This window comes from Schistocerca cancellata, chromosome 1, assembly GCF_023864275.1.
Source record: "Schistocerca cancellata isolate TAMUIC-IGC-003103 chromosome 1, iqSchCanc2.1, whole genome shotgun sequence".
NCBI classification, from domain to species: Eukaryota; Metazoa; Arthropoda; class Insecta; order Orthoptera; family Acrididae; genus Schistocerca; species Schistocerca cancellata.
The window spans coordinates 1139139209-1139166317 of NC_064626.1; the positions used below are offsets into that span (position 1 = coordinate 1139139209).

A 27109-nucleotide genomic window follows, 5' to 3' on the forward strand; every position below is an offset into this window, starting at 1 on the left:
AGAAAATTTAGAGAGGGCTGAAGTAAATAGTGTGGATGGGGATAGTCTGTGTAATGAAGTTCATACAAATTGGTATATGAAGGAGGAATGTGGTTCCAGTGAGACTGATTGGCAATGGTACCGTAGAATGTTACAGTCATTGCTGCTGCATATGTGGAAATGAGAGAAGTTTAAAATTGCTAAGGGTGTACAGAGAAAGGGCAGAAGTGGAAAGCTGTTCTTCTCTGTAATTAGTGGTAGTAATTTTCGAGGGATAATTTATATGTTTATTTGGGCACTGTAAATGTGCAAAAGGGGGAAGTTCAGGCTCTGAGGGTGCGTGGAGGTCAGTGACCTTGTGTATTTAAGTAAAATATATATTGATTTATGCTTTGTATAAGAGTGTGACAAAGAATTTAGTGGTCAATTTGAAGGGTATTAAAACTGTAATTGTACATGCATGCAAATTTTGGTGTTTGGAAGTAGGAAGGATTGATTAAAGTTAATTAAACAGAACTTATGGGAATTTGAGCTTACTGTGATTCAGTCATTTGCCTTGTGACTTTGTTCCTAAAGTATTGTTTTCCACTGGAGGGAATCTTTAGAGAGGATCCTGGTTGGTTTGGGAAATGGTTTGTTGATGGGTTTCTACTTTTGGTTTTCGCTGTAGGCAGGTTTGTCACGATAAATGGTGGAGCTCAGAATTCAGAGGCAGACATGATTTCTGCGAGGCACTTGGTCAAAAGATCGATGTGAGTTGATCAATACTTCATACTAAAATCTGTGTGAGCATGTGTAGTGCAATGGAAAAATTATTGCAAGAAGGCACCTTAGTGCTGAGTGTGTGGCACAAGAAGTGCTTACAAAATCACACATACCTGAAAGTGCATTTAGAACATTTTATTTCTTGTCCAAAAATTGTTTATGCATAACTGAAATGCAGGCATTTATTTAATATGCCATTTCATTCATAATTTGTTAGTTTAAGTTTATTTCGAAATTCATGCTGCTCCCACACCACTACAAAAAATTTGTAAACACTATTGACCTGGCATTTTAATCGCTAAATTCTGCCTTTGAAATTTGTTTTATATATATTTGTATGGACTGAAGGGTGCTACTTCTGAACATTCTGGCAAGCCAAAATCTTAATAAGTGGAGGTGTGTGAGGTAACGGGTGAGTTGTGGCGCCCTGGAAATATTTTAAGTTCAGAGTTGGCGGCCACCACTCGGGTCGCTCGGCAAGCCATGGTAGCAAATGCTTGGTCCAGCCGACCGCGTGGCTGAGAATTCCATGGTGACACTGTGTCAATGAAGGAGACATGCCAGGAGTGCCAAAGATAATGGACTTTGTGAAACCTTAATGGCAGATTATCCATGTGAGTGACTGCTTTCTTTAAGAATGGTAAACAGTAGCTGTGTAACATAAATGAGAAATCAGCAGCTTTCTTTGAAGCAGTGGCTTTCCTTATAACTTACTAGGTTAGACTTATCTGGTGTAACCACAGATAGTATTCACCAGTTCATGCACATATTTGTTAATCTCATGTTAAATTAAGTTTCAGTGATTTGCTTGTCTTAGTCTATATTATGAGGAGGGCAAATCCTAAATACTCTTTATAGATACATAGTATACTAATGGAGGAATAAGTTGGTGATGGCTGGAGAGTCACTCAGACCCCAGGTTGAAATAGATCCACCTGTTGTGAGAACAAGGGGAGACGAAAATCTTTGTGGTTTCACCTGCAAATAAAAAATGGAATAATTTTGATTGCATGAAAAATACATACAGGTCAGCTGTCCAACATCTCCTAACACACACACACTCCCCTCACCCCCTCCCTCTCTTTGAATTTTCCTCTTAATTCAGTAATTGCACTGTTCATTTCATTTCTCATTTTCCTTCCTTTATCCACTAATACTTCTCAGTCTGGTGCATATCTCCAGAGTCAAGCTGACACAATCCTTACCAGTATACTATCTTTGCCCTCTTAGTCTTCCTGACATCTACCCATTCATTTTTGTTTGCCCTCTTGCTCACAACAGGCGCATCCCTTTCAACCTTGTATCTGAGTGACTTGTCATTTGTTTCTATTCCTCTTTCCTCCTAAGCAAGAAACTAATAGTTCCATGAGCTAGGATACTTTTTGTACTTTTATACATATCTACTGGCAGCATTTAGAACTTTTCTTCCTGAAGCCAAGTACTAGTCATTCTATATCCTTGTAATTTTAAAATTTTCTCAAATGAATTTTCTTTAACTTATTCCATATACCTAAGTTATCTCATTTTTGATGGGACGCACAGAACATGATGAACAACTACTCTGCCTTTGACTTATTTTGCAGATTCTGTGTGATGTTTTTCATAATTATTTCTTTTATGTGTATGTGGAATGTGAGGCAAGAACACAAAGAGAGAGCGAGAGAGAGAGAGAGAGAGAGAGAGAGAGAGAGAGAGAGAGAGAGAGAGAGAGAGTGAGAGTGAGTGAGCATGTATGCATGCACGTATGTGCACGTATGCGCATTTGTGTCCAATTCTCCAAGTACAATTCATATATGACTGTTTCCAATCAAATGATCTTTCAATATGAGAATATTTTGGTGTTACGAATTTTACAGATTTGTTCAAGTGGAGACATACTACTTGTGGCGATGGTTCAGAGAACAGAAAGCAAGGAAACAACAACAAGTGAAAGAACTTGTTAGATCTGGGAGACTGGCAATAGCTAATGGAGGAATCACAAGCAGTGATGAAGCCACTACTTACTATCAGTGCCTTATAGATCAACTGACATGGGGATTCAGGTAATAACATGTTTTGGTATTATAGCCCAGTAGATTCCTTAGGTCAACTGCAATGTCTCACTCTAGCTCTCTTTTAATCACTCTGGCAGACAACAGTTTTTAAAGAGCTAATTGTTTCCCAGGAGGATTCATGACATGTTTGGTGCTGAACCCTTACCACTTGCTGCATGGAAGATTGATTCATTTGGACATTCCCGTGAGATGGGTTCCATCTTGGCACAAATGGGATTCAATGGAGTATTTTTTGCTCGTATTGATTATCAAGACAAATACAACCGCCTACGAGACAAAACTGCAGAACTGGTTTGGCAAACCAGTGCCAATCTAGGTAATAGCTCCTGATCTAGTTACAAATAAGAGTATTGTACATAGATTTCTTTTTTTTTTTACTCTTGGCTACGTTTGTTTTTATTATTTTTCTGCTTTGTTCAGGACTTTGTTCCTTGTGAGACTCCCAAAAATTATTTTTTCTGGCCCTTCTTTGGGAAGTCCTGTATTATTTAGTCAGATGCTAGTGTTTTTTATATTGTGTCAGTGTAGCTGATAACTTTTAAGAGTGTCAGGCAGAAAATATGTCACAGAAATCTTTCTTATATGTAAATTGTAATGTGCCACTTCAATATTGCATATTCAGTGGCCTGTTTTCAGATTGGACATCAGTCATTCTTTTTGAAGTAATTTGCATTGAAGGACACATACACATTAAAAGTTGTATAATATTACTTAGCTGATTATCTAGTTGGTGGCCTCATTGTTTTCTGTAGGAGCATGCTTATATCTATAGATCCTCTTATAATATGAAGAAAATTCACACATGAAACGATTGTGAAACTGAGGTGGCTTCTACAACTTACTGAAGAAAATAAAATTTCTGAAACTTAAAATCTTTACATTCAGCAATATTTCACACCCTGAACAATTAACACAGAATACCTCTACTTCCAGCAGTTCTACAAAAGCACTTGACCTGTATTTATAACTACTTCCTACCAATTCTCTCCATTTTCAACCACATTCCTGTGAGCCTAAGCGCAATGAAGAAGGACAGAGATATAACATGTAAACCAAAGAGTTTATGTTTCTAACAATAACAACTGTACCATGTATTTAAAAAATTAGTAAAATGAATTTACAGAATTTTAAGTACAATGTTTCAACATTAATTCATATGTGTAGAATATAAATATTTAATTGTGAAATAACCAGTTTTTTAATGAACTCATTCTTATAAAAAGATTTTTATTTTACTCAAGATATCGATACCCTGTGGTATTGTAAGATTCTTATTGTATCATTGACTTCATTGCATTACAACATCCTGCACATATTACTTAATATTTACCCACAAATAAGTTTTTATAAAAGTCTTTGTCTTCTAAATATTTGTTCAAAATTCTTTTCCAAAAACGTTCCATACAACTATTGCTTTTGTGAGTCCCTGGAGTCTAATACTATCTAGTTGGAAGGCTCTTTCACAACAGCTAACCATCTCATCAGTTCATTTATGATGCTGTGTTACTCAAAGAATTATTTTTGCCTTCTACTTGATACCACAATACATTTCATGACAACAATGTTGTCGTATTGGATGAGCATCTCCATCATGCTTTTTTGCTTGCTAAACGTGCCCCTAACAAAATGTGCTGCTCTCCCTTGGTTTCCTTCTATGGGCACCATCTGTTAAGGTATAATCAAACTATAATAGCTCTTTCTCCTATTTATATTAAATATGCCAAATTTATTATGATGGGGGTAAAGTACCAGTCAGTACACCAATGTGTCAGTCCTCTGCAGTTCACTACAATTTCCTGGTATTGTGTCCTTCTCTGTATACATCAACATCAAACACTAATAGACTCATAGGGCTTCTGATGTTATTGATTAGGCCACGTATGTATTTTATGGACAGTAATGATTATGTAGACCTTCCTTAGGGTACACCGAAACCTACATTTACATCTTAGTTAATCTCTTGTTCTGGGACCATTTGTATGATTAAACATAATCAAGCAGAACGAGATATTTTGCATTCATTTTACACATTCATATGTAAATGTGGCTACAAGCTTACCATTTACAAGCTTGCTTTTATTTACTTACTAATGAATCTGGCAATGCTTTGCAATTGGTAATATCTATTGGCATTGGATATATGTCCTAATCTCCTCCTCCTCCTTTCTCCCCCCTCCCTCTGTCCATCTCCCCCTGCCCCCCCCCCCCCTCTCTCTCTCTCTCTCTGTCTCTCTCTCTCTCGCTTTTTACCTGTCCATCTCCCCACAGTTTTGGTCTGCAAACAGGTAGAATTGCAAAGTTTTGGATGACTCAGTAGTCTAATCATAAGCCGATAAGCCATAAATACAGCTTTGCTGTTTTTTGTTATAACTGACTGTGAGGAAGAAAATGAAACTGCATTTTGTTGTATATACAGTTTTTGTTTAAATGTATATTGGAGTATCATGTAATAAGTGAAGAGAATTGGTCAAGAACTTTTAACATTTTTTGCCAACAGCATTTCACCTTTATATATTACATACATATTTATCCATTATCTGTATTAAAGAAATATGTGGTCTGTGTCCATATGAATGTTTATTAGAGTATTGCATAAAAGTCTGAAGTATATTGGCCAAGAAACCTTCAATATGTCACCTTTATATATTATGCTAGCCTTTTCCCCTTGGCTTCTCCTGCATATGCATTCAGCACAATATTGAATACATCTTCTCCTCCATCACTCCATGTCCACCTATTCCTCCGTGTGACTGTCCACCTCATTCTCCCACCTCTATCTATCTATCTCCTCCTCCCCAATCTCTTTGTCTATTCATCCCCTCCTACCCCTCCCTTTGTCCATTTCCTCCATCTCCTCTCTCTAACTGCCTCTTGCTGCCCCCTCCTTCTGACCAAATTATCTTCCCCCACTCTCTTTCCATCTCCACCTCCCAGACTTCATTTTTCACCTGCTTACCCCTCTCTACCTATCTACATCTTCCACCTACTGCATGCATCTTTCCCCCCCCCCCCCCACTCCCTCTGTCCATATCTTCCTCCCTCTCATTCTGTCCATACCCTCCTCTGTCCATCTCAACCCGTTCTTAGCCATGCTCACTACGACATGCGGCCCCTGCAGAACATTTCCATCCCCCAGGGGGCTCACTACTCTTTGACAGGTTTGTGCTTGGCTACCACGGGGCCCAGCTTTTGGAGCATCTTTTCCCTTCCATGCTGTATGTCTATCCTTTTACTGTTCTTTTTCCCCTCCCTTGAGGAACATGTCTGGGGTTTTCTGGAAATCTATTTTGCATTTTCAGTAGACAGTATCAAAATACTCTCCATTGTTTTTGTTCCCTTTTTCTTCTTTCTTCATTCACCTTCTCCTATCTTTCCTCTGCTTTGGCATTTGAGGTTCTTCTATTTCTTCTTCTTCCCTGTGTGCTCCTGAAGGCCAGCCCATGCATCTGACACATAACAGATGACTGGGTAACGTATAATTCGCACCCCTGGGTCGACAGGTAGTGTTCACACGTACCCCCTGGTACAGGCTGGGCCCAGGGAGAGGTGATTGCCTGAGATTATATCTTCCCACATCACTGATTGGTCCCTCTGTCAGGTGTTCAGACGGTGTGACCTGAGGTGTGAACAATCACCTGTGGTGGGTGTACTCCCTCCTGACTGGGGCACACAGTCAGTAGGAGCACCACCATTGGAGACAGGCAATCATGGGGGATTTTCTCACAATGAGCCAATCATCTTAGCAGTCAGCAGCTACAAAGCATAAATGGAAAGAGACTAATGATTCAAAGACCCTTCCAGCTGCACCACAGTTCCTCATGGTTTCACATACTGAAGACAGTCAGTCCCAGTAAATTTGTCTATTATTCAGAAAGGCATTATTGGAATTGTTGGCTCTCTGAAATCCTGCTGTTGTTTACACAATGGCACTATGCTTTTGGAGACCACTTCTGATTTTCAAGCACAACAACTGCTTGCAGCTTCGCTCTTCCGTGGCTACTCTGTTTTTGTCGAGACGCATAGAACACTGAATTCTTCCCATGGTGTTACTTACACTAGGCTGCACATTGGTCTGACTGAGGCAGAAATCCAAACGTACCTCTCTGATTAGGGTGTCATAGCAGTTCATTGGGTGATGAAAACAGTAGATGCCTCCTTAGCACCCACACTCACTCTCTTTCTCATTTTTGATAGAGAGGCTCTTCCATAAAAGATCAAAGCATGTTATGAAGTTGCCACTGTCAGACCATATGTTCTGAACCCAATGCACTGCTACCAGTGTCATCACTACAATCACACTCGGGAGTCCTGTCAACACCCAGCCGAATGTGTAATGTGTGGTAGAGATGCTCAAGAGGGTTATTGTCTGGCTCCTTCTCCCTGCTGCATCAATTTCAATGGCAACCTCTCGTGATTTTCACATGTATCTTGATGAGTGGGCTGTCCAGGAGATCTGGGTAGGACAAAGTGGCTCATCTGGTCACTCACAAGTTGTTGACCAGTCAGAAACCCTGTGTTTTACCATCTGGCACCTACAGTATTGTTCTTGCTACATCTTGCTCCATGAAGGACATGGCCACACATACATGCAACCTGAAATTTAGCAGGGCAGTTGTAAAATCACCCAGTGTCATGGTAGCATCTCTGTCTCCACCTCCAGCTGTGCAACACGCCACCAAACTTTAGCCTCATGGAGTAAAGTCACCAGCTACACAACCAGCAGGCCAGAAAGGACAGAAGGAGCACTCCCATGAAGACTTCCTACATCCCTCCATCCAACCAACATCTGAGTCTTCCTCTGCTAAACAGAAAGGCTCCAAGAAGTAAAACAAAGGCAAATGATTTTCTCCTTCACCAACTCAGAGATCCTCTTTGATGGTGTCGCCATGTGATATCCTCGCCCAGCCGACCTCTGCGTCACCAGTGCACACCACCAACTGCTTATGTGCCCTGGACTCTGCAGGCCAACAGAAGGAGAATTCCAACACTTTTGTAGACCTCGTAGAGCAGGATCCTCTTGCTTCTGTGCCCTGTAGCAGCAAGTCTTCAAAGGCTGGCACTGGGCAGCCACCAAGTTGACACTCCTTCATTTTTTCCTCATCATGACTCACCTCCAGTGGAATGTTTATGGTCTTCAATCCAACAAAAAGGATTTATGGCTGCTCTTAGAATTGCAGTGTCTGCTTGTCGTCTGCCTCCAGGAAATGAAATTGCTTCCTCATGACCACTTTGTGCTCTTGCATTTCTTCCCAGTCCATTTTGATCTTCCCCCGAGGATGGCATTCCAGCTTATGGGGGAGTCATGCTGCTCATATGGGGTGATGTTCATAGTCAACCCACCTCCCTGACTATCTGCCTCAATCTGTTGCAGTTCGCCTTTTCCTTCCTCACTTGACCATTCCCCTTTTTACCGTTTACATCCCTCTGTCATTTGATGTCACTGGGGCAGATATTCTCTGACTTAATGGACAGGTACCTCACCCCTTTCTGCTGCTTGGTGACTTTAATGCAAACCACCCCATTTGGGGTTCTCCCACGATCTGTCCGAGAGGTGTTCTCTTGGCTGACCTTCACCATTAAGATAACCTCTTCTGCCTTAACCCAAAGCACCCACAATCCTTTCAGACCCCACACACACACCTATTTCCATTTGTACCTGTCCTTCTACAACTGTGCAGCTTGCCCATCGTCTTGAGTGGTCCATTCTCTCTGACACATACTTGAGCAACCATTTCCCGTGTGCTATCCATTTGCTGACTCCTACCCCATCTACGTCCACACCAAAATGGCAACTTACTAAGGCCAACTGGAGGCTTTACTCCTCCCTGAAAACCTTCGACAAACAACATTTCCCCAGTTGTGATGACCAGATAGAATATCTTACAAAAGTTATCCTTACCGCCACAGAATGTTCTGTTCCTCGCAGTTCCTCTTTACCACACCATGTGCTGGACCCTTGGTGGACTGAGGTGTGCTGCAATGCAATTTGCACTCCCCATGTTTTTAACCATCATCCTACAATGGCAAACTGTATTCGTTATAAACAGTTGTGTGCACAGTGTCATTGCGTTCTGCAGAATAGCAAAAAAGCTAGCTGGATTTCACTCACTAGTTCTTTTAACAGTTCCACTACCTCCTCCATTGTGTGGGCTAACCTCTGATGGCTCTCTGGGACCAAGATCTATTCCCCAATTTCCATCCTGACAGTAACAGATGATGTCATTGGGGACCCTATTGCTATCTCCAACACCTTGGGCCATTGTTTTGTGGAGATTTCGAGCTCGTCCCACAATCACCCTGCCTTGCTCCATCAGAAATGAGCAGAGGAAGCTCAGGTGATACCCTTCTCTTCTCAGAATTGTGAGTGCTACATTGCCACCTTTATTATGAGGGAGCTAGATCATTCTCTCACTTCATACCGATCGTTCGCCCCAGGGCTGGATGATGTTCACATTCAGATGTTACAGAACCTTTCTCTTGCGAGCAAGCACTTTCTCCTTCATATGTACAATTGCATTTGGGCAGAAGGCACATTTCCCAGACGCTGGTGTGAAGCCACTGTCATACCCATACTTAAGCCCAGTAAGGACAAACACCTTCCTTCTAGCTACCGCCCTATTTCTCTCACCAGCTGTGTTTGCAAGGTGATGGAACTTATGATTCATACCCAGCTGGTATAGTGGCTCAAGTCTCGCAATTTGCTAACCACTGCACAGTGTCGATTTCGAGCGTTCTGCAATTGACTATCTGGTCACTTTTTCCACCCATGTCATGAATGGTTTCCTGTGGAAATCCCAGACGCTGGGCATGTTTTTTGATTTGGAGAAAGACTAGACAACTGCTGGAGGACTGGTATCCTCCGTACTGTCTACACGTAGGGCTTCCATGGCCGCCTTCCCCATTTCCTTCAAGAATTTTTAAAAGATTGAGTTTCCAAGGTACGTTGGATTCTGCCTTGTCAGTCACCTTTATCCAGGAAAACAGTGTTTCTTTTCTGTCCTGAGTGTTGTCTTCTTTGCGATCACCATTAATCCTATAATGGCCTGTCTCCTGCCAGGCATCTCCGGCTCCCTTTTCATTGATGATTTTACCATATATTCCAGCTCTCCATGGTCCTATCTCATTGAGTGGCATCTTCAGCAGTGTCTCGATCATCTTTACTCATGTGTACCATTTGTACAAAATTCTGACAGCCTGTTTGGTTACTTCTGCCATCCTTACATCTTGGGTATGTTTCGCTTCTGTTCATTGAAACTATGAAATTCTTGGGACTCATGCTCGATAAGAAACTTTCTTTCTCCTCCCATGTGTCTTACCTGGCAGCCCACTGTACATGGTCCCTCAGTGTCCTACATGTCCACAGTGGTACTTCCTGGGGAGCAGATCGAACGACCCTTCTCCGTTTGAACTGGTCCCTTGTCCATTCAAAACTAGACTACACATATTTTGTTTATGCATCTGCACATCCATCCCTCTTATGCTGTCTCAATAGTATCCACCATCAGAGCATCCATATGACTGCTGGTGCCTTTTACACTAGCCCGGTCGAAAGTCTGTATGCAGAAACTGCCGAACTACCATTGTCTTACCGCCGTGACTTTCTCCTCAGCAGATATGCATGCCATTTGTCTGCCATGTATCACTACCCGTATTATGCCTCAGTCTTCAATTACTCCTTTGATCACCAGTATGGGGCCCAACCTTCTTCTCTGTTACCCCCTGGAGTTCACTTTCAACCCTTGCTCCAGCAGACTAACTACATGCTCCCTGTAACATTCCTTGCGGGTGTGAACCCTTCACCATATTTGCTTCATGTGGCAGCCTTGGCCTTCATCCACTTCCTAAGGACACTACACCAGCCTCACTCTATCACCTTCAGTTTCATGACCTTCACATGCAATTTCGTGGTAGTAACTTTGTGTACACTGACAGCTCTCGGACTGACCGTGGTGTCCGGTGTGCCTTTCTCATTGGTGCCGATGTTTTTTTGTATCAGCTTCCAGAACACTAATCAGTATTTACAGCAGAGCTCTTCACACTGTATCAATGCATGCAGTACATCTGGTGACACTGGCTTTCCAATTGCATCATCTGCTCACTCTCTCTCAGTGCCCTTCAAAGCCTCAGTGTGCTGTACACCGTCCATCCCTTAGCACATTGGGTCTAGGAAAGCTGTCACTTGCTCACTCCTGATGGAGCTACTGTGATATTTACGTGGGTTCCTGGTCACATCAGTCTGACAGGAAACGAGACCGCTGACACTGCTGCCAAGGCTGCAGTCCTCGTACCTCAGCCCACTAGTTCTTACATTCCCTCTGATGATCTCTGTGTTGCCATCTGACAGTAGGTGGTGTCACTTTGGCATAACCGCTACTCTACCCTTCATGGGAAGAAGCTCTGGGTTATTAAGCCTGTCCCAGTGGCTTGGATGACCTCTCACCTCTCTCACTGTGAGATCATTTTAACTAGGTTGCATATTGGACACTGTCTTTTTAATCATTGCCATTTGTTACGTGGTGCTCCACCACCATTTTGTGCACATTGTGCTCAACTTTTGATGGTCTGTCATTTGCTGACAGAATGCCCTTTTTTTAACCGCTTACATTCTCGTTTGTGTTTGCCGTCTGAGTTATCGGCCATTTTAGTGAAAGATATGCGGGCTGTTTACCGCATTTTACTTTTCATTTGTCGTAGCAATCTGGCAAAGGCTATTTAATTTTTAGTTCTGGACCTCCATTTTTCTATGGTGTATTTATAGACATTTCTCCACATCCCAGCTTTTAGTTGTCTTCTCTTCCGTCAATTAGGATTGACATGTAGTCATTTTTAACTCCTCTTTGTCTTCATTTTTTACAGTTTTGACATGAGTATGTATGACCCTAGCTGTTTTTGCTCTCTAAAAGAAAACGAAACAGATCAGAACTGCTCAATAAACCAGATCAATACTACTCCCATAAAGTGTCTGCCATGTAGGGCAGTGTATGCACCATGGGCTGGAAAAAACACGTTTTTGCCCATATCTCGGCTCCTACTTGTAAGGTCTGCTGTTTCTCTACCATATTGGTTGAAATTGACCTAGACATTTTGGAGAAGATCCCAGACAAGCACACACACATATACATGGCTTTTTATATAACAGATTTTTACATTCCCAGCTCTGGAGCTGATGACAGCTGATGTTGACATCACTGCCTCCAATCTGGACACCATCCTGCGGACTGCACATAACTCTGCTCCCTCAGTTGACAACACCACACCACCTGCCACAATTACCTCAAGGTCACAGTTTGTTTGTATCATGCCCAGTTTGGCAATGCCACATGTAACTGATGATCCCCCTGAAGCTTCCAAAAGTCTAGACATGGGCCACTGCAGGTGCACCAGCTTGCATTGTCACTTTCACCTGTGTCATGTGGAACGAACATCCTCCTCACCGCCAATACTGATTTATTGGAGGCTTTGTATTTTTGACTACAGCTCAAGTGCATACTTCTTTATTAGTACAGAGTAGGACATCAGCACAGTACTGAAGAATATGTTTGCACTGCTCCATGAACACAACTGTGTTACATCTCCATGTCGCCAACAATTCTCGAATCTCCGTGTGTGGAACAGCACATCATGTTTTACAACTCAGTGTGGATCTGCAGTGCCTGTGGACCTTCTTTGTCACCAACATCAGCAGACCTGTGGTGAGGATTGACTTCATTCAGTGTTTTCAACTCCCACCAGATTTAGAGCACACTGCCTTTTACACCACAAAACATGTTGTTGATGCTAGGGCCTTTTGCTCTGATGCTGCCTCAACATGTGCACACCATTTTGTGGTCCTCTGTGTGTTCCTAGCCATGATGATGATGCACACTCTGTCATATTACAAGAGTGAGCTGTGACCATGGCTTACCATGTTGACACATGAGCTTTACCTGGAAACATGTCAAGCATCAGAGATACTCCATGCTAAAAACACAAACCTGCTCCAATGCATCCATAGTGTATCTGCTGCTCTCACATACACATACAAGGTGTATGTGAGTCTCTAGTTTGTAACTGACTTTACCTTTATGCCTACCACCCCAGCCATGATGCCAAGCCCCATCGTCTTCACCCCAGGCAACAGGTGCTTTCGACCACACTGTGTCACACGGAAGTTAGTACAGCACCTTCAGTGACAGTAACCAGCACATTGCCTCTGTGTCCCACTCTCTCCACATCATGCATGGACACTCATCAATGCACCATCTGCAGTGATATGATGGACCACATTCTTGTGACCTCTGGTCCACCAGTCCATCACAAAGCACATCACCTGGCTCCAGCTCTTCTATGGGCAACAAAAGCGGTAATCAACGAACTGTTACAATCGGGTATAGTTCACCACTTGGCCAGTTCCTGGGCTCACTTATCAAACTAGTCTCAAAAAAGAACAGTACTGTTAGAGTGTAGTGAATACAGAGCTCTCAATGCTTGAACAATACATGACAGTTATCTCATTCCTAACATTCAAAACTTTACGTATTCCATTACAAGTGTGGCTAGGTTTAGTGCTATTGATTCCAGAAGGCCTATCTCCAAATACCTAAGCATACAGATTATGTCCCTATGACTGCTGTCATTACACCTTTTGGTCTCTTTGAGTTTCTTTTTATGCCTTATGGATTGAAAAACGTAGCCCAAACATGGCAGTAATTTATCAGTGGCATTCTCTTCAAATTGGACTGTTGCTACGTCTACCTTGATGTTATTGTAATCTTTTCTGCCAATCCCCAGGGTCATGAGTGGCCTCTTGAACTAGTTCTCACTGCTCTCAAGACACAGTCATGGGCAAGAATGAAGATAAATCTCAGTTGCAGAGAAGCAAAGTGACCTTTCTCGGACATGTCCTCCATACCAGTGGCATTGAACCCATGTCCAAACAAATGGAACTCTTCCAGCAGTTACTACCTTCAAAGTCTTACCACAACCTATAATATTTTCTAGGCATCCTCAGCTTTTAAGAATACCACCTGCTACATGCAATGGCAATTCAGGCTGCCTTCACTGACGCCATTGCCAGGTCAAATAGACAGGGAAAAAGGAAGCTCGCGTGGGTTCCTGATGTGTGAGCTGCATTCTAGCACGCCAAAGATGGTCTTGTGAAAATGTTCAATCTGCACACCTGATACCAGATGCACAACTCACCATTACGGATGTTAGAAATATGGCTGTTGGGGCTATCCTACAACAATTTGTGGCAGGTAAAATGCAACATCTTCACTTCTACTCTAGAAAACTCACAGCTCAGCAATCAATCAGCTACTTCCTGTAGTTGAAGCAATTTGTTACTTCAGGGAGGATATTGAAGGTAGATGTCTTGTGATATATACAGACTACAACCCAATTGCCAGTGCAATACATCACCCGTCAAAAGAATGTGAGCCCTTGTCTTTTTCATCACCTTGACCTCATCACACAATAAACAACTGACATCCATCATTTGTAAGGAGCCAACAACATAACTGCCAACTGCCTTTCCCACATAAATACTCCACCAAGCTGGTGGACAAACAGGACTGATCCATCCATTGCACACTTATTCAGCAGACACACCTCTGATCTTTGCATTGAATGACATGTGATTCCCACCACTGATGCCCACAACCTCTGCAATGTCTCATAGAACATCCAGATACCATCCAATCATTGACCAGCTTCACAATCTGGCTCACCTGGGGCTTGAGCTAATGGTATGGCTCTATGGCTCTTAACTGAATGGTTTGTTTGGTTGAATGTCAAATGAAAATGTCACAGCCGGTCAGAGGCTTGCTTGGCATGCCTATGTAGCAAGGTTGGCCACCATATGCAGCCCCTCCTCGGTCGCTTTGATATACCATGTGCATGATATCAGCACGTGTACTGTCCTGGTCAGCACCTCCAAAATCAGAAGGCTACAAATACCTATGGCCAATTATTTACTGAGTCTCATTCTGGGTCATCACAGTGAAATGCACTGCTCCAGTTTTCATTGACACATGTATATCTTCCTTTGGCTGTCTGGAAACTATTACCACAGAACAAGAGAGACAGTTTGTATCCTCCCTGTTCAACACACTCTGCCATGCCCTCTGTGATGTTACCTGCAGTTATACAACCACATAGCACCCACGGAGTAATGTGCTAGTAGAGCCATGGCATTACACTCTGGAGACTGCACTCATGTGTCATGGTGAACTGTGGATGTCGGCCTTGTCAGTGGTGCTGCTTTGCTTTTGTACAAGGTTTAAAGAGGACCTACAGGTATCCCTTGCGGAAGTCCTGTACATCAAGCTTTGCTCCCAGTGGAGTTCATCCTCCCAACACCAACTCCAGACATGGCACACCTGCTGGCGTTGGTGCAGAGAGTAAAGCACCACATCCACAATTTGCAGGTGCCACCACCTACTGCATACACTGCTCTGAAAACCTTTGTGCACAAGGTGCTGTCAGATTGTGACTGTGTAATACAGCATGATGACATGATTCATCCAGTGCTACAACCTATTCTGGTCCATTTCATGTTGTCAAGCACAGCCCACATCTCTTTCAAACCTTGCTCCATGGTGTATTTGGGATAGGAAAAGTCAGTTTTGGTGCAATATTTTGGAGCGCACAAGTTACAGCCAGGTGCAGGCCTGTTGACAGTAAGTTATGCTACCAGCAGTTGCAAAGTGGAATCCAGGCCACAGGGCCATAGACCCACTGAAAAGATTAAATGCAGTGGTTTGCATGGCACAAGTTACAGGCAGAAGGGGCCCACAGGCCTACCTAGGTGTTATGAGTATGTGACTCAGAGCAGTGTGTTAGCAAAGCAGAGGTGCACAGCCACACATAGAAAGGTGCCGGTTTTCTAACAAGGTATTCAAGTGTGGCAGCTCTCGTGGACGGCCGGGCGCATCACACCACCAGCTACACGCAGCAGCAGATGGAGCGCCAGCATTCCTGTCCATGGAGGGTCACTGGTTCGACCCTCTGAGGCCAATGCAGGGTCCGTAGCCAGCCAGCGACAGGCCACACCATGGCTTGCTACCGCAGGTTCCTCTTCAGTCATTACCTCAGACCACATTGAGTCCAATTCCACTACTCTCTGAGGCACATGTCCATGTGTGACAAAGAGAATTGAGCTGTTGCCATGTTTGGGCTGCATTTTTCAAACTGTGAGGCATGAACAAGAATGTGTAGAGCCCAAATGAAGTTATTATCACAGTTTTGGGTACATCCTCAGTAGCCATGGGAATTTGCTGTCTAGAACATTGAACACTGGAGAAGTACCTGCCAAGATATGAATAAGATCTCGTTGGTTCAGTATTGGTAACAGTCAGGTACTGTGTGGCTATTCAGAGACCAATAATAACCATGTAACCTGTATGTTCCATCTTTTGTAGAAAATAAATGTGTGGGTGAAGCCCACAGGCTTTTCAATAGCCCAACTATGATTGCTTGCAATAATTCATCGGTAGCAGTTTTAGCTGCTCATAGTTTGTCTGCTGCCAGTCTGCATGCTTTGTGGCAGCTCAGCAGACCTGGTGTGGAGTTAATTTTGTGTACAACATCCCAAGTAATGCTTTTTCGTTTATATGTCACACAAGGCACTTGGGGAACACGAGGGCACTTGGAGGGGGTGCATGCACACTGTTAGGAAAGTTCACCTCGCTGGATCGTATCTGTGGGGTGTCAGGCATGCAGTATGTCCTAACTGTCAGTGTGTTTCATCTGCCAACATCACAGTGGGTGCTGTCCTGTTTGTGGAAGATATTTGGAGACAGTGTGGTGTTCCTGCTGTAGGTAAGATTGCACAGCATCCAATCCCCTTCCCAACAAAAGTACTCAGGATTTAAGTTATAAAGTCTGAGCTTCTCCTTTTTCTACTTCTTCATAACTTTTATTTGTCCTAAAGCCCCACAACCATTAAGTAGTTGCAGGCTCTCTCATATGTAGAGATCGAAGTGAGTAGTACTGTAATAGCCAGCTCCAAAGCTGCATGTGAATGTGCTGGCAGACTGCCACGAATACTGAGTACTAACACTCCACTGCCAGTTTGACTGAGGGTACCTTGTGTTAAAGTAGGGGAGAGGTAAAATTGACAGAGAAAATCCATGCCCTAGATCGGTTCATGAACATCTACAACCATGAACTCCCATGGAAATTTCTCATCCAAATTTCTCATGCAACCCTATGTCCATGACGCACATGACAGTTCCAAATAGCCTAATACAAGTGTCATTTGTGGCACGCGGTCAGAGAACAGGTGTTGTAAGTTCTATTTGTTGTGATCCTCTGGGCATGGTGCTCACTTCAGAGACAATTTCAATAACAAAGTATTCATTTGTTGACTTGTCTAATTCGTACAGTCTATTACTGTCACTTTACAAGGCACTTTACAGGGCAAAACGAGTTTGGCCCACATGCTTGAGCTGCAGATGACATTGTTGAGTGTAGTGATCCATAGCACTTATTGCAGACCATGTCCTACATTTGAGTGATTGCACATTGTGGAGCAGTCTAGTATCCGGTCACCAAAGTGGTTGTGGTTGTCATGGCTACAGTCCCTGACTACTGTGAGGAGTCTTATTGTCAGCCATGGGTGTGGCAATCATGGCCAGACAGAGGTTGCTGCCCTCATGATGGGCACTGTTGACATCACTCTTGAGAGTGAACATAATCACTAGGCTGTCATTGGCCCTTCATGGTTGCATGTGAAGTGTCATGCCAGGAACGTGCTGGTGGTGGTAATTGTTGTCTGTCACATATGAGTGCTGTCATTGCTGTATGAATGCAAAAAGGAATAATTTTTATTCTGTCATTTAATTTTCATGAGAAATCATCACCAACTGAATCTGAGGAGGTAATTTAATCAACCAGAGCATGTTATCTGGCATGAGAGTCAGGTTGGTCGATTCCCAAATGTGTCTCCACAGTTGAGAAGGTTCTCATGCCACCCAATCTTTCTTCATAAATTACTTGTTGCAGCTCATGCTCTGGCGCCTTGGGTGACTCAGTGTCAAATTTGGTTTTGGCCAGAGATGTTTGTATGATGTTGGTAATGATGTCGGTGTGATCCTCCATGTTGATTAGCAGGACCTCTAACTTGGAAGTATCATCAAAAATTTCATAACTGTATAGCATGAATTTGCTGCTTGTGAACATTGTCGCTGGGATTTCAGATGGAAGGTCAATAGATTAGGGTGTAAACTTAGTTATATATGTGCCCCACAGAAGTCCTGTTGTTGGTGTGCTGGAATGTGTGGTATGAGGGTGATGGCATACAGGATCCCTTGGACTGCATGCGGCAAGGGTGGCAAACAGAGAGTCTTCTCTTGTGACCCAGCCAACTGGGCCCCACATGAGGTTATGAGCTGGGTCACTTCCAACATGGACAGGGATGGCCCAGTAAAATCACAAGAGGGGTTGTCAAGTAGATGTGAATTAGTTTGCAGCATGAGGGAAGATTAGCCTCGTGGAGGAGGTTGGAAGGCATTACACATTATTCATGCACTTATTCACCATTGTTGTTGTCAATGATAGGATGTAGCAGAATGTCACTTCCATGTTTCACATAAATTTTTGACGGATCTGGGTGGAAGAAAACATTATGCGAGTCACTTTGAAAGTCACTGTTTTGTCCATATTGTTTGAAAAGACAGGGATTGTGGAATGCCTCCATTTTCTGGTGAACACAGTCTGAGGAGGTGCATTTGCTATGTTCAGTAGATGCTGCTATTCATTGCAGGGTCACAACTGTAGTGATTCCTGTGGGGAATGCTCGCAGAATGAAGCAGAATGCTAGTAAATGCAGTTAACACACAATTCATTACCTCTAACAGATGTATAACAGAAATGCATATGTGCAGTTCAATAGTTCAGTTCCTTCCTCTGTGAGGCCTAAACACATATTGCTGCCAAAGAGTCTTATTTATATAATGCTTCACATCATTGGTGGTGAAGCTCCCATATTTACAACATGCTTCATGTAAATGTACAATGAAACAGCAGACAAAATGCCCAACCCCTTAAACAAATAACACAAAATGATAATCAGTGAATGCATTTTTGAGCAATGAAGACTTTTTTCTTAAAGAGGAGTTACCCCAGAATATTATTCAACATGATATTATTGAATGAAAATATGCAAAAAATGTTAACTTACTGATTTGTCTCTCTGCAAGATTTTCAAAGATTCGAAGTACAAATGTGGCTGAAGTAACTTGTTTTAGGAGTTGAAAAAAAATTTTTTTTTCAGTTTAAACTCTCATAAATATAAAAGTATAAAAATTTTGAAATTTACACCCAAGTTATTGTTTTCTTACCATGTGTTACACTTATCATTGATATAGTGCCTCCAGATGTGCAAAACTGAATATGTTGTGTCCAGAATGAAATTTTCACTCCACAGCAGAATGTACACTGATTCAAAACTTCTTGATAGATTAAAACTGTTTGCTGGAACAACACTTGAACTTGAGTGTCTCTGCTGCATTGCCAATGAAGCAGACACCAAAAAGTGTGTAAATTATCAGATGTTGACCTCCACCTTGAAGATGGCTTCATCTGTACCTCTGTCCATATCAAACCTACTAACCACCAGCAATACCTCCACTCTGACAGCTGCCACTCATTCCATACCGAGAAGTCTCTTCCATACAGCCTAGCCAACCACGGTCATCGCATTTGCAGTTCTGAGCAGTCCTTCTCGAAATATACCAATGGTCTCACTGAAGCCTTCACTAACCATAATTATCCTCCCAATCTTGTACAAAAACAAATCTCCTGTGCCTTATCTTTCCAGTCTCCCACCACCTCCAAAAGTCCCACTGTCTGGCCACAGAGGAGCATTCCCCTAATAGCTCAGTACCGCCCAGAACTGGAGCAACTGAATTACATTCTCCGCCACGGTTTCGAATACCTCTCATCGTGCCCTGAAATGAGAAATGTCCTGCTCACTATCCTTCCCACCCTTCCCACAATGGTATTCCACCATCCACCAAACCTACACAATATACTCATCCACCTTACACACCCCCTGCTCCGAATCCCTTACCTCATGGCTCATAACCCAGTAACAAACCTAGATGTGAGACCTGTCCCGTACATCCTCCCACCACCACCACCTACTCCAGTCCAGTCACTGACATCACCTATCCCATCAAAGGCAAGACTACTTGTGAAACCAGTCATGTGGTCTACAAGCTAAGCTGCAACCATTGTGCTGCATTCTATGGATCCATGACAACCAACAAGCTGTCTGTCTGCATGAATGGCCACTGACAAACTGTGGCCAAGAAACAAGTGGATTACTCTGTTGCTGAATATGCTGCCGAACATGATATCCTTCATTTCAATGATTGCTTCATAGCCTGTGCCATACGGATCCTTGCCACCAACACCAGCTTTTCTGAGTCGCACAGGTGGGAACTTTCGCTGCAATACATCCTATGTCCCTGTAACCCTCCTGGCCTCAGCCTTTGTTAGTCACTGTCCTCACTGATCCAGCCCCTTCCCTGCTCCCGTTCCAGCACTACACAGCTGTCATTCCACCACTCCACCCAGACTTTTTATTTCTCTCATTTTCTGCTACTTCCCCTGCCCCTCCCCTTCCCACCTCTCCTCTGCCCTCCACCTAACCTGATGATTATATGTTGCCTGTTTAATCTATTAAAATCTGTTAAACAGAAATATCATGTTTTACATTTGGTTATAGTTTCATTGTGAAGGCTGTTTCTTGCAGTTTCAAACTTCCTGATTTTTTTACCCACTAGGAACTTCTTCACACCTATTCACAAGCATCTTCAATAACCACTACAGTGCTCCATCAGGATTCTGCTTTGATATTCTGTGTAATGATGAGCCAGTCAATGATGATCCTGACAGTAGAGGCTACAATGTTGATGAAAAAGTAAGAACATATAGCAAATGCTTACTAATGGGTACCGACTTAAATAATTGACATCCTCATTTAATAAATTACATTGTTCTGTGTTCTAATAGAGTTAACACTTTTTCAGGTTAACAACTTCATAAATTTTGCTAGAAATGTAGCAAAATATTATGTCACCAATAACATTATTGTTCCAATGGGGGACGACTTTCACTACCAAGATGCACATGTGAATTTTAAAAATATGGACAAACTTATATGGTATGTTGTTGCATTAAAATATAGTTTATTGTATTCTATTACATCAAGTTGGTGTAAGGGTTTCTTCTTACATTTGCTTATGTCATGATCTGAGAAAAATCTATTCATCTGTGGCATAAAATGGAGATGCATAGGAAACAGTGGAGTCCACCAAGCTTTCAGAACCACAGCCCCTTCTTATGGAGAACACTTGCGATGTATTGAGGACATCACAAAGGTGTCATTTGTGGTCAAATACAAAAGCACAATTTGCAAGCTCAGCTAGCATCTGCATTTATGTTCGAGCATGCATTTCTCACTGTGTTCCCATATTTTTGTCCAGTCCTTGTATAAATGAGCTAGTAAACAGAGTCAGAAGTTCCACAAGGCTTTTTGCTGATTAAGTTGTTGTGTACAGCGAAGTCATAACGCTAAAATAATCATACCAAAATGAACAAAGATCTGCAGACATCTAGATAACACGTATGTAATGCATTGCACGTAAATAGGAAGAAAGATCCATTATTGTAGAATTGCAGAACAGTTACTGCAAGCAAATATCTAAGTGTATGCCTATGGAACAATTTAAAGAAGAACAACAATGTAGGACTAATTGCAGATAAGGTAGATGGCATCCTGAGATTAGTTGAAAGTATTCTCATGAAATGTAGTTCACCCAATCACAAAACCCTCAATCTATCAATACTTGAGCATTGCTCATCAGTCTGTGATCTGTATCAGATAGGATATATAGAGGGAATAAAGAAGATCTGAAGAAGAACAGATCATTTATTTACAGGTTTATTTAGTATGCATGAAAGTGTCATGGAGGCAATTGGCCATGTCTAGTGTCAGACACTGCAAGAGATGCATTCTGCATTGCAGTGTGCTTTACCATTAAAAATTCCAAAAGCACATCTCTAGAAGAGTCAACCAATATGTTGGTTTCGTCTATGTACACGGTGATTATAATGAAAGTTAAACTTTCAAAATGCTGTACAAATAAACCACTGGTCAGAATGACATCAAATTGCAACGAAATATTATCGGAGAAGGGGGAAAACGTATGGCAGAAGAAAAAAAAAATAGTGTGAAAATTGATTGATAGGTGATGCTATATTTGTCAGAATGCATAAATGAAAACACCTGTCATGTGCACGACCCATTGAAGTTGGTATAAACATGCCACATACAAGGCTTTTCCTCCTTTCACATCTGTGACATTCACCATGACTGCCTAAATGAAAGATCATGCTCTGCTTGTAAAGCTGTATTACAAGAATGATGACTGTGCACACATTGCTCTGCAGAAGTTCCAGATTCTGAAGGTTTTAAAAAAAGGCATTGGTCTGACGACTGTCATGGGTCTGTAGAAAATGATTCGGAAATTCAAAAAGACAGGTTCTTTTGCTGTGCAGCCTGGTAGAGGGAGGAAACAAATTGATTTGACATCAGTAGAAGTAGTGGCCACAGCAATACAGGAGGAGATGAGTGGTGGTCTGCAAATGTATAGAGCATGGCGAATTGACTGAACATCGGACATACCCATGAGCACGGTGAGTAAAATCCTGCGAAACATCCTTTCTTACTATCCATTCAAAATTACCCATGTGCGTGAGTTGCTTCCTGTTGACCTGCCAGCAAGAGAGACCTTTACTTTAGAATTTCTTGCTTTCATGTAAGTGGTCTCTGATTGGCCAAGTAAGATTTTGTGGACAGATGAAGCCCACTTCCACCTGACAGGATGTGTCAACACACAGAACTGTCGAGTGTGGGCAACAGAAAATCCACATGCAAATCAACCAGTACCACTTCATCCTGGAAAGGTCACTGTGTGGTGCGGGTTTATGGTATCATTTATCATAGGGCCATATTTTTTCTAAGAGACAGGTGCTTCTGGTCCTGTTACCTGTACTGTCACTGGTAAGTGCTATGAGTGTCTTTTGTGCAACCACATCATTCCAGATCTCCAACAACATGGAAGTGTGGAGGGGATCATTTTTATGCAAGGTGGTGCACCTCCACACATTGCAAATCCAGTTAAGCAACTACTGAAGCACATTTTCAGAAATGCTAGAATTATCAGCCGCCATTTCCCTACAGCCTGGCCGTCCCGATCACCTGATCTTAATCTGTGTGACTTCTGGCTTTGGGCTATCTGAAAGATGTTGTGTCCAATTGCAAACTTAGCTGCATTGAAGGCATGCATTGCACAACACATCCTGAAAGTGACCCCAGAAACACTTTGATCAGTTGTGGAACACGCTTTTTCTAAATTTCAACTTGTTGCAGAAAATGGTGAACAGCATATTGAACATATTTTGAACCAGTCACATGGAAATTAATAATCTGATTTGGTTTTGATTGATGCTTTTTATGTGTTTTTTGGCCTCAGAACAATTAAAAACCTATGTGATTGATGCTTTTTAAGTGGTTTTTGGCCTCAGGACAATTAAAAACCAAAGTGAATGATTTATGCGTTTTTTGGCCCAAGCACAATTAATAACTGATTTTTCCCATCTGATGTGATATGACCTTGCTGTGGTGAATGGTCTTATGTAACTAACAGTATCACACCTGTTCACCCATACACACTCAGTAGTACAGTTTGTTTAATGTCAAACATACACCATAGGCATTGATGTATGATTCATTTGTCATTTGTAGTTGACCACTAATAAATTATGATGCTTACAGCACCATCTATTGCTACATTTAGGAGCTATTAGTTTTTATTCTGCCATACACTTTCCCCCTTCTCCGATAATGTTCAGTTACAATTTGAGGTTATTCTGACCAGTGGTGTTATTTCTACAGCAGTTTGAAAGTTTAACTTTATTTATAAACACCCTGTATATCTTGCAAAAAGTCCACAAAGATAAAATTAGAGAGATTTGAGCTCATACCGAGGCTTACCAGTGATTGTTCTTCCTGTGAGCCATCCACAAGTGGAACAGGAAAAGGGAGAAATGACAGTGCTACACAATGTAACCCTCTGCCACACACTGTAAGGTGACTTATGCTCACTCTTGATACTAACTTTTACCCAAACATTCTCATAAGCAGCTTCAATTGTAGTCTCCGTGGATTTGAGTAACATGTCTACTGCAATGAATACTCCAGTTTCTTTCCTGTAAGCCTAAACTTCTGCTATACACTTAGATTTACTGAAAAAAATCTCAGCACTGTCAATTAGTTAGCTTTCTGGACACAGTGTTATATGAGCTCCATTGCTTTTGAGGAGTGCTTTGAACTCTGGAACTTTGTCATGAATGCCTGAATGCTGTGAAGGTTACTCATTAGGCTTTTAATAGCTTCAAACACTGATAGAGTGCATGCAGAATAAGGTGGCCAGTAGGTGCACATTTGACTGGGAAAGTGTGGGGAGAGCAGTAGTGATGGGAGTTGCAGGCGCAAAGGTGCTGAGTGCTATGAGAATTTCTTTGCCCGCTTTCAGTGCTGACCGGTGCATACCCTGAAATCTTTCTTAAATGATTTAACAGAAACCAATTGGTAAAACATTTACTTTTGTGTTACTTACAGCTTTATGTATCAGCATCATGAAGAAGTGCCCATCATTTTGTTAATGGTCATAGTTATTGTGGTATTTTGCAATGAAATAACACGCTGCACCAAATTCAAAAAGTTTGAAATGAAGGATAGGGGTCGCTATGATTTTGTGTTTGATGAATATTACCTCATATGTTGCTGCATATGAAATGTAGCTGTTGTTGTTGTTGTGGTCTTCAGTCACGAGACTGGTTTGATGCAGCTCTCCATGCTACTCTATCCTGTGCAAGGTTCTTCATCTCCCAGTACCTACTGCAACCTACATCCTTCTGAATCTGCTTAGTGTATTCATCTCTTGGTCTCCCTCTACAATTTTTACCCTCCACGCTGCCCTCCAATACTAAATTGGTGATCCCTTGATGCCTCAACACAGTCCTACCAACCGATCCCTTCTTCTTGTCAAGTTGTGCCACAAACTTCTCTTCTGCCCAATCCTATTCAATACTTCCTCATTAGTTATGTGATCTACCCATCTAATCTTCAGCATTCTTCTGTGGCACCACATTTCAAAAGCTTCTATTCTCTTCTTGTCCAAACTATTTATCGTCCATGTTTCACTTCCATATATGGGTACACTCCATACAAATACTTTCAGAAATGACTTCCTGACACTTAAATCTATACTCGATGTTAACAAATTTCTCTTCTTCAGAAATGCTTTCCTTGCCATTGCCACTCATCATCATCATCATCATCATCATCATCATCATTTAAGACTGATTATGCTTTTCAGCGTTCAGTCTAGAGCATAGTCCCCCTTATAAAATTCCTCCATGATCCCCTATTCAGTGCTAACATTGGTGCCTCTTCTGATGTTTAGCCTATTACTTCAAAATCATTCTTAACCAAATCCATGTACCTTCTCCTTGGTCTACCCTGACTCCTCCTACCCTCTACTGCTGAACCCATGAGTCTCTTGGGTAACCTTGCTTCTCCCATGCGTGTAACATGACCCCACCATCTAAGCCTGTTCGCCCTGACTGCTTTGATTTCCTCACTGTGCACACCCTCCTGCCATTGTTCCCATCTACTAGTACCTGCAATCATCCTAGCTACTTTCATATCCGTAACCTCAATCTTATTGATAAGGTAACCTGAATCCACCCAGCTTTCGGTCCCATACAACAAAGTTGGTCGAAAAGATTGAACGATGCACAGATAACTTAGTCTTGGTACTGACTTCCTTCTTGCAGAAGAGAGTAGATTGTAGCTTAGCGCTCACTGCATTAGCTTTGCTACACCTTGCTTCCAGTTCTTTCACTGTGTTGCCATTGCCAGTCTACATTTTATATCCTCTCTACTTCGACCATCATCAGTTATTTTGCTCCCCAAATAACAAAACTCCTTTACTACTTTAAGCGTCTCATTTCCTAATCTAATCCCCTCAGCATCACCCGACTTAATTTGACTACATTCCATTATCCTCGTTTTGCTTTTGTTGATGTTCATCTTATACCCTCCTTTCGAGACACTATCGATTCCGTTCAACTGCTCTTCCAAGTCCTTTGCTGTCTCTGACATAATTACAAGGTCATCGGCGAACCTCAAAGTTTTTATTTCTTCTCCATGGATTTTAATACCTACTCCGAATTTTTCTTTTGTTTGCTTCACTGCTTGCTCAATATACAGATTGAATAACATCGGGGAGAGACTACAACCCTGTCTCACTCCGTTCCCAACCACTGCTTCCCTTTCATATCCCTCGACTCTTATAACTGCCATCTGGTTTCTGTACAAATTGTAAATAGCCTTTTGTTCCCTGTATTTTATCCCTGCCACCTTCAGAATTTGAAAGAGTGTATTCCAGTCAACATTGTCAAAAGCTTTCTCTAAGTCTACAAATGCTAGAAACGTAGGTTTGCCTTTCCTTAATCTAGCTTCTAAAATAAGTCGTAGGGTCAGTATTGCCTCACGTGTTCCAACATTTCTACGGAATCCAAATTTAGCTAATATTCTGAATTTTTCTTTGGACTTGGGTGGAGTTGTCTATCCTCACCAATCTTAAAAGCTGATGTTATGTAGCACACTCATTTGCGAGCCAGAATGTAATGAGACATTGTCATTTTGATATTAGTGCCTTTACTCTTTCACTTGATCCATCTCTCCACTCATTGGGTGTAGCACACAAACAGTGAATGCATGTTTCAGTGACTTGTATGGTAGGTCTACCATCTTCACAGAACTTTTTTATTTTATTTAAATAGTCAATACATGTACTGCATATTTCTAAATATTGCACAAACACTCTCCTGTTATCCAATGCTTTGCACCACATAGTGCATATTAGACATGTTAATTACACAAAAATATGTAAGTAATACATGGACATTAAGAAATTGACATACCGGAAGCCTGACTTGTGAAATAGGTGCTGTAATGAAGAAATTCTTCCTTTAAAGGAGGCATTTTCTCTTATGATGGAAAAATATGACTTTTATTCAAGGAAGCTGTTTGATTGTCGCATGAAAAGTATGTATGAGTCTCCTCAAATCTTATTCATTGAAATTAGCTAAATGTAAGATTCTTTTCTCCTTAGTCCGCAGCTCGTGGTCTCGCGGTAGTGGTCTCGCTTCCTGAGCACGGGGTTCTGAGTTCGATTCTCAGCGGGGTC

The 27109-nt window shown here is 42.0% G+C and overlaps 1 protein-coding gene across 1 annotated transcript in view; it reads left to right on the top strand.

The window, feature by feature from the left end:
* The window catches only part of LOC126092842 (lysosomal alpha-mannosidase-like), a 324038-nt gene that overhangs the window by 146202 nt on the left and 150727 nt on the right, over positions 1-27109 (top strand). Inside the window, exons 5-8 of the mRNA XM_049908575.1 lie at positions 2601-2786; positions 2909-3114; positions 20570-20706; positions 20816-20949. Of these exons, the coding sequence (XP_049764532.1) occupies positions 2601-2786; positions 2909-3114; positions 20570-20706; positions 20816-20949 (663 nt within the window). The remainder of the gene's footprint in view (positions 1-2600; positions 2787-2908; positions 3115-20569; positions 20707-20815; positions 20950-27109) is intronic.